Source organism: Balaenoptera acutorostrata, chromosome 17 (genome assembly GCF_949987535.1).
Source record: "Balaenoptera acutorostrata chromosome 17, mBalAcu1.1, whole genome shotgun sequence".
Taxonomy (NCBI): domain Eukaryota; kingdom Metazoa; phylum Chordata; class Mammalia; order Artiodactyla; family Balaenopteridae; genus Balaenoptera; species Balaenoptera acutorostrata.
The window spans coordinates 33,494,438-33,510,634 of NC_080080.1; the positions used below are offsets into that span (position 1 = coordinate 33,494,438).

Consider the following 16,197-nt stretch of genomic DNA (forward strand, 5'->3'; position numbering starts at 1 on the left):
TTGCCTCTGTAGAAGAGAATAATTAGTGCTAAACTGAGCACTGTTCCAGATCTACATAACAAATCACAAAAGCAAGACACAAAAGTTAAATTGTTTCCATGTAACTTAACTGCATTCCAGAACAAAGCTCAAGGAGAGTTACAGGAATGGAAAAAATATCTAGCACCCAACAAAGTAAAATTTTCAATGACTGATATTCAACATAAGATACTAGGCATTTAAAGAGTCAGGACAACACATACCATCAATCAAAACCAACCCAACACTGACAAAGATGTTAAAATTAGCATAGGAGAACTTCAAAACAATTATTACAGAGTGTGTATTCTACATGTTCAAAAAGTTAACTAGACTGTGGAAGATATAAAAATGTCTAAAATTGAAATTCTAGACATGAAAACTATAATGTCTGAGATGAAAAAATACACTGAATGGTATTAACAGCAGATTTGACACTGTAGAAGAAAAGATTAGTAAACCTGAGGCATAGAAATAAAACATAAACAAAATGAAAATGGAGAAAATTAAAATTTGATTTAATAAAAAAGAATGTAAGTGAGCTGTAGGACAACTTCAAGCAGCCTAGTGTATGGGTAACAGGACTCCCTGAAGGAGAAGAGAGAGAGGATGGGCCAGTAAAAATATATGAAGAAAAAATTGACAACATTCTATACAGCCTATGAAAACTATAAACACATAGATCCAAAAAGCTCAAAAAAACTCCAAACACAACAAACATGAAGAAAATTAACCAGGAAACATCATAATTAAATTGTATGTAACCAGTGATCAAAAGGATATCTTAAAAGCAATCAGACAAAAAAGACACGTTATATACAGAGAGATAAAGATGAGAATGGTATTACAATTCTAGTTGGAAACAGTGAAAGGGAGAAGGCAGTGAAGCAAAAATATTTAAAATATTGAAAGAAAATAACTGTTAAACTAGAATTCTATACCAAGCAAAAATATCTTTTAAAAAAAACAAGGGCAAAAATTTTAGCATAAAAAGTTGAAAGCATTCATCACTAGCAGGCTCGTAATATAGCAAATATTGAAGGAGATCTTTCAGACAGATGAAATGTGATACCAGACAGAAATATAGATCTACAAAAAGAAATTAACACTACCAGAAATGGTAACAACACAAGTAAATACATAATATTTCTTTATTATTTAAAACTCCTTAAAACATAAGCCTTTCAAACAAAAAACAAATGAAAAGTGTATTGTGGGATTTATAAAACAGGTAAAAGTAAGCTATATAATACCAATAATATAAGTCCAGAAGGGTAGAAATGGAAGTACACTATTGTATATTCTTATACTATACTATACACCAAATGGTATAATATCAGTTAAGGTTGACTGTGATCATTTAAAGATGTATATTACAAATCCTTAAGCAATTAATAAAATAACAAAACAAAGAGCCAACAAAGCTACAAAAGAGTCAACAAAGCTAATGAGCTAACAAAGCAGATAGAACTGAATTTAAAAAGTACTTGATTAATCCAAAAGGAAACTAAAAAAGAAATAAAGATCAGATGGTAAAAGTAGAAAAAGAGCAAAATGATATAATCAAACTTAACTGTATCAGTAATCACATTAAATATAAATTATCTAAACACCCAATTGAAAGGCAGGGATTGTCAGATTGGCTAACAAAGCAATACCCAATTATATGCTGCCTATAAGAAAAGTACTTCAAATATGAAGACACAAATTAGTTTAAAGTAAAAGAACAGGAAACATAAACAATGTTACTACTACCCAATAGAAAGTTGGAATGATTATAGTAAGATTAGACAAAACAGATTTCAGAGCAAAGAATATTACCAGGAATAAAGTCACTTGATAATTATAAAGGAGCCAATTATTTAATAGGATGTAATAATGCTAAATGTTTATGCACCTAAAAACAGAACTTTAAAATACATAAAGCAAAAGCCAATAAAACTGTAAAAAGAAATGGACAAATCCAAGAATAGTTATATATTTCAATACCCTTCTCTTAATAATTGATAGAATAAATAGGTAGAAAATCAACAAGGATATAGTAGACTTGAACAACTCTATTAAACAACTTGACCTACTGGACATTTAAAAACACTGTCAAAAAATAGCAGAATATACACCCTCTTCAAGAACACACAGAACATTTGTCAAAATAAACCATATCCTGGGCCATAAAATAAGTTTCAGTACATTTCAAAGGATTCAAGGCATACAAGGTATATCTAGGACCACAACCGAATTAAATTAAAAATCATTAATAGAAAGATCTCTGGAATCCACCCCCAATATTTAAAAAATAAATAACATACTTCTAAGTTATTCATAGGTCAAGGATGAAAAGTAAAATTAGAAAGTATTTCAACTGAATGAAAATGAAAAGACAGCATATCAGAATTTGGGGGATGTCACTGAAGCAGTACTTAGGGGAAATTGACAGCACATGATGCCTGTATTAGAAAAGAAGGAACATCTTAAAGCAATGACCTCAGCTTCCACCTTAAGAAACCAGAAAAAGAAGAGACAATTAATTACAGTTAGCAAAAGAAAAGAAATAATAAAGATCAAAGATGAAATCAACAATTTAAAAAATCAATAAAACAAAAAGCTGGTTCTTTGATAAGATCAATAAAATTGATAAATATCTGTCAGACTGAGCAGGGAAAAAGACAGAAGATGTAAATTACCAATATCAGGAATGAAAGAGCTAGCATCACTACAGATTATACAGATATTGCAGAAACTCTACTAAAACACTGGAGAGGAGGAAATACTGCCCAACTCATTCTATCCAGCCAGCATTACTCTAATACCAAAATCAAAGAAAGACACTGCAAGAAAAGAAAACTATAGATATCAACCCTCATGAACACAGAAGCAAAAATTGTAAACAAAATTTTATCTAATCAAACCCATTAATATGTAAAAGATATAATCCATCATAACCAAATGGGTTTTATTGCAGGAATACAGAGTTGGTTTAACATTTCAAAATCAATCAATGTAGTTCACCATATTAACAAAAAACATATAATCAATCTCAATAGATGGAAAAAAAGTATTTCACAAAATCTAACATCTATTCCTGAGGTAAACAAACAAACAAACAAAAACTCTCAGCAAATTAATAATAGACAGCATCTATGAAGAGCTGATAGCTAACATAATACTTAATAGTGAAAGACTGAATGCTTTCTCCCTAAGATAAGAACAAAATAGGGATAGCTTCTCTCATCACTTCCAATCAGAATTACACTGGAGTTTCTAGCCAATGCAACTAGTCAAGAAAAAGAAAAATAATCAGGTAAACCAGGGAGAAAGATAAGGAAAAATAAAGAAAAGTTATTAGTTCTGGGCAAAACAAAACAATGAGAAAAGCGAAACAATGAGAAAATGGAGAAATAAAATCACAAAGGGGAACAAATTCCCATAATTACGTCTAAGTAATGTATGTAAAGACATCAGCTTCATATTTTTAAGCTACCTAAGAACTGAGTGATAAAATACTACGAAGGAGATAAATACAAATTATAAAGAACTTAGTGAGACAACAATTTAAAATACTGCTTTTACTAATTTCAACATAGCATTTTTGGGGAAATATTAATATATTCCCTAAAGTGGATGGATAAACTACAAAAATCTAGTACAGGTGTGAAACACAGGCTTAACATTTCTTCTTTAAATTCCATAGTCTAATGTTTATTTCATTAATGTTAAAACAAAAATAAAGAGTAAAGTAGCCTCAAAAGCTATAAAATTACGAAAAACAGAATCTCAAAGCCGGAAAGAGCCTTTTTCAAAAAGAAAGAAAATGGAGGCCAAAGGAAGAGCAGATCTACCAAGTTTATAAAATTATGTGAAGTAATCGAAAAAGCTGTGACACAACCCAAACATTAATCAGTTGTGTGACTTTAAGATGAATTTTAGTGTTTCTGGATCTGAGTTTTCTACACCTATAAAATAAGGAGTTAGGTCAATTGATCTCTAAATTCTCTTCATCTTTGAAAGTCTAAGACCCTATGATTCTAAACAAAATCATAAGCTAAAGAACATAAACAATGAGACAAATACCTTTTTAATTCAGAGGAAAATTTTTTTAAATTATTTTATCTGAATTGAAGACACTAGGGAAGGTTTTTATTCATTGATTAACCTGAATATTAATTTCAGTTGTCTATTTTATTCAAGATAAGCTTAAGTATAAGAGAATTATGAAGTGTAATTTTCATTCTGTACCTTGTTTGAGCGTAATGACACTCGACCTCCACAACGAGCACAGAACTTTGTTTGGCAATATGAACAGTTATGGCCACATCCATCAGCAAACTTTGTTTTGTGGCAGATACCACAGGTTGGAGCATCACCTTTCTGTTCTTGCTGCTGCTGTGATTCTTCTCCCATCTTCTTTACCTGCTCCTTATACATTTCAAACTGCTGATGAAGTTTTCTGCAGAGAACACAGATCAGAAAAATTTGGTTTCCTGATGTCTCAAAAAAAAATAATAATTACCACAATCTGTAGACACAATTTTATATACCAAAAAAATCCATAGGAGAATACAGAATAAAAATTTAATTTTATGTTTATAGAATAACATCTTTTATGGCACATCACATCATAAAAGTGTTGTAACTAGTTCTGCCTTCCGATATACATGCTAATTTAAGAAACAATACAATTAAGATACTTCTTTGAACTGTAATTGTAAAATTTCTACCAACCATTTGCAATATATTTTCAATCATATACCGTTGTAAAAATATTTACAATGTTATTTTTCAACAGTTTAGCTTCACAAAAAGACTGATTTGACTCACACAGTGAAACCAAAACCTAAGAACTTCAAATCATTGAGACAGAATCTCAATTGGAATGATCTTAAGAATCCAAACAGAGGGGAAAACATTGGATGACTGGTCTCACTAACTGTTTAAATCTATTCAATAGTCTCAATATTAGCTGGCTGCAAAGACACTATGAAATATTGGAAGCCTACCAAATAAGGCTGTACAAATAAAAGTAAAGCCTTTATTTTTTCTAGTTAAAAATAAATAGTGATAAAACTTTTCACTTCCATTGTTTTTATAAAGGATAATTTAAAATATTTAAAACTATAATTTCGATTTATAAATCAAAGTTCCTAATCAGAACTAATGTTTAGGATTTACAAAGCTGTAAATAATGTCACTCCCATCCTAGAAAGGACAAAAGGCTAGATAATCTAAAATATCAGAACTTGTTTTGAGCCCATCACAGAGTTGAGGTTATAAGGCAACCAAATAATCTAAACTCCAAAGAGCAACAAGCCCTTCCAAAGAGCAATGGGCCACACTGTTTCTCCTTTGGCAGAACACAGGAGAAAGAGGTGTTTCCTCTTACAATTAGGTAAGAGGAAATTCATTACAACTTTAACAAATTGTAAAGGCCAAGTGTGGTTAACACGACAGTTTGGAATAGTTAGGGGCCCAGACTCAAGGGAAGTTCACACTCACTCACAAGCACTCTTCCACATACCTCCACTGGTTATTCATCAGGCATATTGAGAGCAGGGCATGAGAACAAAAAGAACCCTTTGGGGGTGCACATGTGCAGGTATAACAGAAGTGACTGACTAGTGGCTGCTAGGACGCAGGCACATTTTCCCAGACTATTTCTCCTAAAAAAGCCAAAGCTATAAGCCACAGGAAAAGGGAGTAAACTCTTGTCATCCCCAGGGCAAAGGCAAAGATCCATTGTAGCTAGGGAAAAGCTTGAAAAAAACCCTCTTCCCATGAAAGAGGGACAGGAAACCATCTTCAACCAAGATCTTACCCACAAATTAAAGGCCTTTTATCACTAAGGGAGGGGTGGACTCTCCTGCCCCAAACCATTCAGAGATACAAGGCAGATTTGCTTCCATGGGAAGGAGGGAGTAAAAACCTTGAGCAAGCCTCATCCCTGAGGTGGACAAAGCCTGTTCAAAGATGGAAGATAGAACACATACAACAGAACACCCCGCCCCTATCACAAGCCTAGGATCAAGAAATAAGCACCAGTAGTCTACCTCTGGGGAATGGGCAAGAACATGGGGAGAGACCCCCTCCCTCTGTGACATAAGTGGATAGGAATGGTTGAAGGGGTAGCAAAACATTAAAAACTAATAAACAAAAACAAACAAAAAAACTTACAGTACTCCTGCATCCACCCCAAGCAAAAAGCAACAGTAGCCCACTGTTAGAGGAATTTGAAGATAGTAGTGCACTAAAGATAATGATGGCGATTCATTGAAAACTCAGTTGCTCTCTGAGCGGTCGGGTAGAGACTGCTTTCGGCTTTTTTCCTGCTGATAAGATCTCCTCTAGAGAGCTGCAACAATGCCCAAAAGAAAGGCTGCAGGTCAAGGTGATATGAGGCAGGAGCCAAAGAGAAGATCAGCCAGACTGTCTGCTTTGCCTGTGCCCATTACACCAGAGTTGAAGTCCAAAAGAACATCAACTCCAAGGAAAATGAAGACAAAAAATGATATGATGGAAAAAAACACAGATGCAAGTGCCAAAGCCATAGCTGAAACCAAGAAAGAAGTTGTTAAAGAAGAATACAACAGTGAAACTGCTGAAAATGGAGAAGCCAACATTATAGAGACACCAGCTCCTGAAAAAGAAATAGAGGAAATAAAAGAAGAAAAAATTGAAGATATCAAAGAAGAGGAGAAAAGAAAGAAACAGTGGCAGCAGAAGGAAAAGAAGATGAAAAAGATCAGAAAGGAGATGGAGAAGATCAAAACAAGGAAGAAGAGAAAGGAGAAGATGGAAGAGGGAAAGAATATGAAAAAGAAGATGAAGGTGGAAAAGAGGAAGAAGACAAGAAAGACACAGGAGATGAAAAGGAGGGTGAAGATGGAAAAGGGAAAGGAGAAGATGGCAAAGAGGGAGAAGATGAAAAAGAGAAAGGAGATGAAAAAGAGAATGAAAATGGAAAGGAGAAAGGAGAAGATGGCAAAGAATCTGAAGATGGAAAAGATAAAGGAGAAGATGAAAAAAAGGGAGATGATAGAAAAGAGAAAGGAGATGGAAAAGAGGATGAAGATGGAAAGGGGGATGAAGGTGTAAATAAGAAAGAAGATGAAAAAGAGAAAGGAGAAGATAAAAAAAGGAAGAAGGAAAAGAGGAAGAAAATGGAAAAGGAGACAGGAAAGATGGAGGAGATGGAAAAGAAGATGAAAGCAAGGCAGAAATTGGAAAAGAAATAGCTGAAAGAAAAGAGGTCAAAAAAGAAAATGGAAAAAAAGTAGAGTCTCAGAGTATTGTTTAAAGCTGCCCTATATGGTTTCATAATTTGGTAATATGTACCTTCATGTTGTAATGTTAAGAGAGATGAATATTTTTATCAACTATTTTATAAACACAGCTTTTCTTTAGCATCAATTTAATTTCAAAACATCTTCATACTGGTTATTAGTCACAAATTTCCTAACATGAAACCTTTATCTATAAATTTTGTAATTATAATAGTGGAATATATAGAAAAAATATGTTTTCAACTTTGTCAGTGAATACACTTTTTCTGTAAGTTATGTGTTAAATCTTTGAATTTTAATTTTACTCCTATATGTGATAATTTCACAAAATGGAGAGATCCCAAAAGAATTTCCTCAAACATTCTTGTGGTTCTCTAGGTTACTTTTATAAAGAAGGTGAACTATTTTCATGTAATGCTAAGAATTAGAATTATCTTTCCCAAATATAACTTTGATATTAGCTTGGGAAAAAATAAAATTGTAATTCCATTTTTAAAAGAAATACAAATGTTTATTTCAGAAGGGCAGTTCTGACAGTATGTGTATTCACAAAATTTTACTGGATTTATCTTAATAAAAATTATCTTCAAAAAAAAAAAAAAAAGATAATGATGGCAACAACAAAATCCAAACCTGTCTGAACCCCTGACTTGATTGGTGACTTAATCCCCAATACTGACAGTCTGACAGAAAAGGCATGCCAACTTTAAGGCATAAATACAACTCAAAAGCATGAGACTCAGGGAAAAATCACAAGGAATAAACAACCCGTTGTCAAGAGATAAAATAATCACTACAAGTAGATTCAGAGATGACAAAGATGATGAGATTATCAGACACAGACTTTAAAATGATTAAAATTATTAAGGTAAAAGATATAGAGAAAAAAGGTGGACAACAGACATGACCAAATAGGGTACTGAAGCAGAAAGATGGAAACTGTAAGAGTCAAATGGAAATACTGGAAATAAAAAATATGTCCTCAGAGATGAAGAATTCCTTTGATGGTCTCATGAGTAGGCTTGAAAGAACTAAGGAAAAGAACAGTAAACTTGAGAATAAGTCAATAAGAATTATCCACGTTAAAACAGAAAAAAGAAAAAAAAGTGTAGGAAAAAAAGAACATCCAAGGGACTTCCCTGGTGTTCCAGTGGTTAAGACTCCATGCTTCCATTGCAGGGGGCATGAGTTCGATCCCTAGTCAGGGATCTGATCCTGCATGCTGTGTGCTGTGGCCAAAAAGAAAGAAAAAAAAAAGAGAGAGAGCATGCAAGAGCTAAAATGATCTAACATGTAAAACTGGAGTCCCAGAAGATGAAGAAAGAGAAAACAGAACAGAGGAAATATTTGAAGGGATAATGGCCATGAATTTTTCAAAACTAATGAAAGGCAGCAAATCACAGACACGTGAACTTCAGAGAATCCTTTGTAGAACAAATACCACACACACACACACACACACACACACACTTTTACACACATCATAGTCAAATTGCTAAAAACCAAACATAAAGAGAAAACTATAAAAGCAGCCAGAGAAAATAACATATTATGTACAAAGAACCAATGATAAGAATTACAGAAGATTATTCTTCAGAAACCATGCAAGTTAGAAGACTTTGGAATGACATCTTTATAAAGCACTGACATGAAGAGAAAAAAAAAAACCTGTCAACCCAAGATCCTATATGCAGTGAAATTATGCTTAAAAAAATAAAGACAAAATAAAGGCTTTTTCAGGCAAAGAAATGTTAAAAGAAGACCTTAACTGCAAGGAATTTGAAGTAAGTTCTTCAGGCAGGAGTATGATACTCCTTGGAAGTATCGTATGGAAAACCAGACCTAGACATAGAAATAAATGCTTATGTCAAAAAGAAAAAAGTCTCAAATGAGTTTCAAAAAAAGAAAAAGGAAAGTTAAACCCAAAGAAAGTAGAAGAAAGGAAATTTTAAAAGATTAGAGAAGAAATCAATGCAACCAAAAACTGATTCTTTTTAAAATAGAAACAATAAAATTGATAAACCTCCAGCCAGAATGATCAAGGAAGAGAGAGAGAGAAAGAAAGAGAGATGCAAATTACCTACAACAATGATAGAGGGAACATCACTACAGACTCCACAGTTAAACAAAATTAAATGTAAAAGATTATAAGAGAATACTACAAACAACTCTATGCCCAAAATTCTACAACTTACATGAGAGATAGACCATCTTCTTGAAAGACAGAAATAAGTACACCTCACTCAAGAAGAACTAGATAGCCTGACAAGTCCCAAAGCTATTAAAGAAATTTAACTCATAGTTTAAAAACCTTTCAAAAATAAAACTCCAGTTCTCTATGGCTTTATTGATGAATCCTGCAAAATATTTAAGGAAGAAACAATACCAATTCTACATAATCCCTTCCAGAAAATAAAAGTGAAAGAAACATTTCTTAACTAATTTCCTAAGGCCAACATTACTCTGATACCAAAACCATACAAAAGTATAATAAGAAAAGAAAATTATAGACCAATATTCCTCATGAGAAGGTACAAAAATCCTCAACCCAACATTAGCAATCCAAATCCAGAAATATGTTAAAGAATAACACATCACAAATAGGTGATGTTTATCCTGGGAATGCAAGGTTCGTTCCACATTCTAAATTCAAGCAATATAATTTACCACATTAACAGATTAAGGGGAAAGAAACATGATTTTGTCAAAATATGCTGAGAAAGCAGCTGAATCAGCAAACTAGGAATAGACAGAAACTTCCTTAATGCAATAACAGTATCCACAAAAGACTCTACAGCTAACATCATACTGTATTTGAAAAATTGAGTGCTTTCCCCCTGAAATCAGGAACAAAGTAAGGTGTCCTCTCTCACTACTCCTAACCAACACTGGACTGGAAATCCTAGCCAATGCATCAAAGCCAGAAAAACAATAAAAATTAAAGCCATAGAGATTGCAAAGGAAAAATTTTAAACTGCACAGATGGCATAATTGTCTATGTATAAAATCCCAAAGAAACTATTAAAAAAATCTCCTATAATAAATAAATGAGTTTAGCAAGGTCACAAGATACAAGCTCAATATAAAAAAAAATTGTATTTTTATATACTAGCAATAGACAGCTGGAAATCAAAATTTTAAAAAGTAGTCTGAAATGGCATCAAAAAAAATAAAAGAAAAGACTAAGGTATAAATCTAACAAAATATGTGCAGGCTATCTTTGGTAAGAACTAAAAAACACTAATAAAAAGAATCAAAAGAGAGATCTAATTAATAGGAGAAATATACTGTATTCATCAATGAGAAGTCTCAATATTGTTAAGATATCAATTCTCTACAAATTGATCTATTGATTCAATGTCATCTCAGTCACAATCTCAGCAAGAATTTTTTAAACAAATTGACAAGCTAAGTCTAAAATTTGTATGGAAAAGCAAAACTCTCAGAATAGGCAGAATATTTTGAAAAACAAAAAGATTGAAAGACTCACATTACCTGATTTTAAGACTTACTAGAAAAGCTACAGAAGTAATCAAATATTGGCAAAGGATAAACACGCATACAATAGAACAGAATAGAACAGAGTCCAGAATAGTCCAACACTTAATTGGTCATTACTTTCTTAAAAAGATGCCAAGGTAATTCAATGATAAAGAATAGCCCTTTAAAGCAAAGGAAAATTCATGTGTAAAAAAAGTAACTGGAAATCCATGTGTAAAAAAATGAACCTCAACTCATACCTCACACCTATACAAAAATTAACTAAATGTATTACAGAACTGTAAACAATAGATTACAGAACTAAATAAAATGACTAAAACTATAAAACTTCTAGATGAAAACATTGACAAAAAATGAGGCCTTGGGTTAAACAAAGACTACTTAGCTAGATTAGGCAAGCATACCTTCAATAGAATCTAAAAAGCATGAACCAGAAAGCAACCAATGGCAATATATAAATCAATGAGCATAGTTGTGTTCCAATAAAATATTATTTATGGACACAAAACAGGCAGTGGGCCAGATTTGGCCTAAGAGTCACAGATTGCCCACTTTTATATGATATGGTTTCATTTATATAACATTCTGAAAGAGGCAAATTTATTGGGACAGAAATCAGATCAATGGTTGCTAGGGGCTGGAGTAGAGCAAGGGGATTAACTACAAATGGACACAAGGAACGTTTGGGGGTGAAGGAAATAGTCTGTCTTGATTATGGTGGTAGATATTTAACTGTGTATGTTTTCCAGAATTCACTGAAGTGTATGTCTTAAAGGTGAATTTTACTGCAAATAAACTATACCTGAAATAAGCCTGACTTTTAAAAAAGTTAGTTTCAAAGTGCTAACCTAAAGTCAGTAGGTAAATTAAAAATAGATCTATGTAAGTTCTTTTACCTACTTAACCACAAAAGCAGACTTCCTTTTTCACACCTAATATTAGTAAATTCAAATAGCCGTGCCAGTTTTCTCAATTTTTTTTCTATAACTTCAGATAACATACTGTTTTTCCCTGATGATCTCCCACCAGGTTTAAGTGAATCTCTGTTAACACAAAATAAGCACCACTACAGGAAACTCAAGCTCATAAACATGTACCAGAGCAAGCATGATTTTAAGTGGACCATTGAATGAACTCTGCATCAGAGCTTCTCCCAACCATTTAGAAGAACTATCTTTCTATGTGTGAGGTATAGTATACATTTCTACTGTATATCTGTGTACACACTTATGATCTCTGGCATATCTTTCAGCACATGGCTGAACCCCACTGGGAAACAGAGAAAGAAGAAGAAAATTAGAGCAATGTTTTGTTTTAGTTCTAGAGGCACTGGAGTACTAGGCAAGTTACCAAGTCACACTGGAACAAAAAGCATAAATCTAGTTAAGTCAATTGTTCTACATTATAGTGCCTCAAGGGAAGTAGAAACCCCATTTCACACACAGGGAGAAAGCCAATCACATTAGCAGAAAAATTAGTAATTATGTATCCCAAAGTGCTAGATTAGAGCTATTTAAAACCCTTTTACATAACAACTGTAGTAATCCCAGAGACTACAGCATTATTAGGGCTGTAGGATGGGATCAAATCTTCCCAGGTGTAGGGAGCAAAGAGAGAGAGAGAAGCCGAAATTCAGATAGGACTAGACTACAGCAGTTTGAGGCGACAAGAGAGGACTTCTAGAGAGATTCTGTGTATTCATCCTTCCAGTCCTATAAAATGAGAAACTACCATATGTAGAAGTGGTGGTGTACAGGCAGATTCAGGAGCTAAATTATATTCCTTGCCAAAAAGAGCATTTCTTCCCTTCCCATTTATAAATAGGCCAAATTCTATCTCTGCTTCCTCACCCCAGTCACTCTTCAACCAATCTAATCTAATTTCCAGTCTACTTCTTAATTCTCACAAAGTTTACCAAGGATCTCCCTGTATCTAAAACTAATGGACAAATTTTTTTAATCTCCATCTTACTGAGTTCTCAACAATACTTGAAATTATGTTCACATGCCCACTGGGCTTTCATTACGCTCTCCTGGTTTTCTTCCTGTATCTGCCTTTCATTTTCTTTCTCCTTTGAAGGTCAAGACTCAGGCTCCTCTTCTCTTTTCATTCTGTCTTCTTAGGCAATCTCACCCACATCTAAAACTGCAATTTCTGCCTATATATAAATTACTTAAAAATGTAAATCCTCAGCTCAAACTTCTCCTCTGAGCTTCAATATTCAATTGCCTACTTGACATCTCTATTTGGAAGTCTCGATGCCAGTTGAAATTCAGTGCGTATCAAAGCGAACTCCAAATTTTCCTATTAAACTAAATTCCCTTCCAGTGTTCCTTCCAGTGCACAATTTCAGTGAATTGCGCCACCATTTAATAATGCAGGCCTGAAATCTAGAATTAGTCTAGAAATATCTCACTCCTTCAAATGCATAATTAATCTAAGTCCTTTCAATTTTACTTCTTAAATGTGTCTTGAATCCTTCCGCTTGTCTCTGAATCCATTGTCAATACCATAGGCCTTGTTACCATCAATGCCCACCTAGCCTCCTGGCTAGGCTACTCACATCCACACTTTTCCCCTTCTGCGTACTACAGAAAAATTATCTTGTCATCTCACTGCTTAAAATACATTAATGGCTTCTGATTGCTTTTAAGAAGAAGAAAAGTCTTCTTATGAAGACATACAAAGCCTTGAATGTTCTCACACACATTCACCCTTTCAACCTCATTTTTTGCACTGCTTCTTTCCCCTCTTTCTGCTAAAGCCACTCATCCTTTAGACTCACTATGATGCATCCATTATAGGGCATTTGTATTTTATACATGCTCTCGTCTCCTCCTAGGATAGATTACAATGCACACCTTTTTTTAAAATTTTCTTTCTCTTTTTTTAAACCGTTAGGTATCCAAAATAGAGTTGATCATGAGCTTGGTTGCACTGATCCATGCTTGGCTCCCATTTTAATTAACTATTTTCCCTTCCCCAATGTGACTTCCCTTCCCTCAGGAACCAGTCTTTACATTTTTATATTAAAATCTAAATAGAATAAACAATAGCTAATGCATATGGTGCTTATTGTGTTATCAGGTAGATAGGTACTATTATAAATATTCTACTATTATTCTATTCTACAGAGAAGCTATTTTTACTTACAGTCACACTGCTAGTAAGTAAAGCCAGATCCAAATTTAGTGTTGCTGCAGAATCCAAGCTCCAACAACTATAAGTTTACACATTTTAATGGCTGTATAATGTTCCCTATTTACATTTTATTCATCCCTTTATTTTTTAAAAGTTGGCACTTTATTCTGAAAAAGAATAGATTTATATGTATAACTGAATCACTGTGCTGTACACCTGAAACTAACACGATATTGTAAATCAACTATACTTCAATTAAAAAAAAGAATTAGTAAATAAATAAGTTGGCCCTTTATAATTCATTACTGTGTATTTCCAATAAATTGTAATATTTCTGTAATGAGATATTTATAAACACATATATGTTTTTCTCTGAGATATGTACACAGAAATATAATAGACATACTCAAGTTCACTAAATATTTCTGAACTTCCCTCCAAATGGCTTAACCCAGTTAGCACACCTGCAAGCAGTGTATGAAGGCTCCAGTTTTCTCTTATCCTTGCCTATACATGATATTATTCAATTTTTAAAATTTTGCAGCTTGGGTAGATATGAACTGCTGTTTTATTTTTTTAAGTTCACGTTTTTCTGACTCCTAATGAAGTTCAGCCAGTTGAACTGCCCTACCTATGAACTACCTATTCATGCCGTCCTTTACCAAAACTCTATTGGTTTTCCTGGCGGGGGCGGGGTGGGGGGGTTATGGGGTTGTTTATTTGTTTTTGCTGATTTGCAGAAGAACCCTGTAAAGCCTATATGTTAATTCTTTATAAGCTGAGCATAGCAAATGTCCTAGTCTGACAAATGATGGCTAATTCTGTTCTTTGTTAAGCAGAACTCTTTAATTTTGATGCATTCTAATACATCAGTTTCTCCCTGCACGGTTCGTGGTTTTGGTGGCTGGCTATAATAAAAATCCTTACTTACCCCTGAGTCAGTCACAAAAAATTCTACAGTTTCTTCTAATAGCTTTATAATTTTGCCTCTCACATTTAGGCTTTTAATCGATCTAAAGTTTATTTTTATATGTGATGTGATGCAAGAACTTAATTTCAATCTTTTCTGTATAGAGACTCTATTTTCCCAGCACCATTAAATAGACCATCCTTTCTTCCACTGATTTGTGATAGCAATCTATCATATACTTAGTTCTCACATGTGCAAATGTCTATTTATGGACTCTGCATCCTATTTCATTGGGTTTTTTGTTTGTTCCACTCTAAAACAACATTGTCAGAACCAAACTCCAAATACAAAGAAAGGTCTAAACAATCTTAAATATATAAGCTTATATAATTAAGTTTATAAATATAAATATAAAGGTAAATACATAAGTTTCCAGTGATGTAAATCAGAGGTAAGCAAACTTTTTCTGCAAAGGGCCAGATGATAGATATTATAAGCCTTGTGGACCATAGAGTCTCTGTCACAGCTACTCAATTTTGCCAAAGGGATGTGAGAGTAGCCATAGATAAACAAATAAATGAGCTCGACTGTGTTCCAATAAAAGTTTATTTACAAAAACAGGCAGCAGGCAGGATTTGACCCACAGGCCATATTTTGCAGATCCCTGATACAGATAAAAGAGTCAAAGATGTACTCACATTTAATTTAAAACTTTTATGACAAATAAATATTTAAAAGACATATACAATAATATATCAATTTAGAAATATTGCTTCTTCCACTTTCTTATTTCAAAAAGCTGTTTTATCCAAATTTTTCAAGTCTATTTTCTCTATCCTCACCAAAGCAACTCATTGAACTGTTTTCCAAAGTAAAATTTCTTCACTTCTGAGTTCTTTAAGAAAACAGAAATTTTTCAATCTGTTAGCTCCTAGTAATCCTGCTGTGCCTGGTAATTTTATGCCCAGCCACATAGGTTTTTGTTGCTGTTGTTGTTTTCCCATTCATCTTATAAGTGTGCTTTCATGATTTCCATAACACTGACTTTCATCAGATGATGAGTTTGAAGTTGTGCTTTCTACAAGTTCATGGCATGAAGTTATAAAATGTGATCATTAAATGTAGTCACACACATTATAGAGTGCTTTTCAAACTGCAGAGTGCAACCCAATACAAGGACACAAAATCAATTCAGCAGGCCAAGACTCATGATTTTTAATGAAATAGAATAGCTCATAGCATTGGAAAGAGTGCAAGTAAGATTTCATACAAATCTTGTTTCTATTACACATATATATGTATATTTCTATGTAGGTATGTGTATACTGGGTTATAGTGCAAAATATATTT

At 33.3% G+C, this 16,197-nt stretch overlaps 2 protein-coding genes across 15 annotated transcripts in view; one reads left to right on the forward strand and one right to left on the reverse strand.

Annotated features, from left to right (window-relative positions):
- Positions 1-16,197, reverse strand: part of RIMS2 (regulating synaptic membrane exocytosis 2) — a 605,377-nt gene that overhangs the window by 464,826 nt on the left and 124,354 nt on the right. For all 14 annotated transcript variants that reach the window (XM_057531989.1, XM_057531993.1, XM_057531987.1 and 11 more), the window contains one exon: positions 4,255-4,465. In XM_057531989.1, the coding sequence (XP_057387972.1) occupies positions 4,255-4,465 (211 nt within the window). The remainder of the gene's footprint in view (positions 1-4,254; positions 4,466-16,197) is intronic.
- Positions 6,302-11,929, forward strand: LOC130705547 (high mobility group nucleosome-binding domain-containing protein 5-like). The gene is given in 3 exon segments (XM_057532398.1): positions 6,302-6,700; positions 6,703-7,101; positions 11,826-11,929. Coding segments are annotated over 3 exon segments (831 nt in total). The 5' UTR covers positions 6,302-6,372.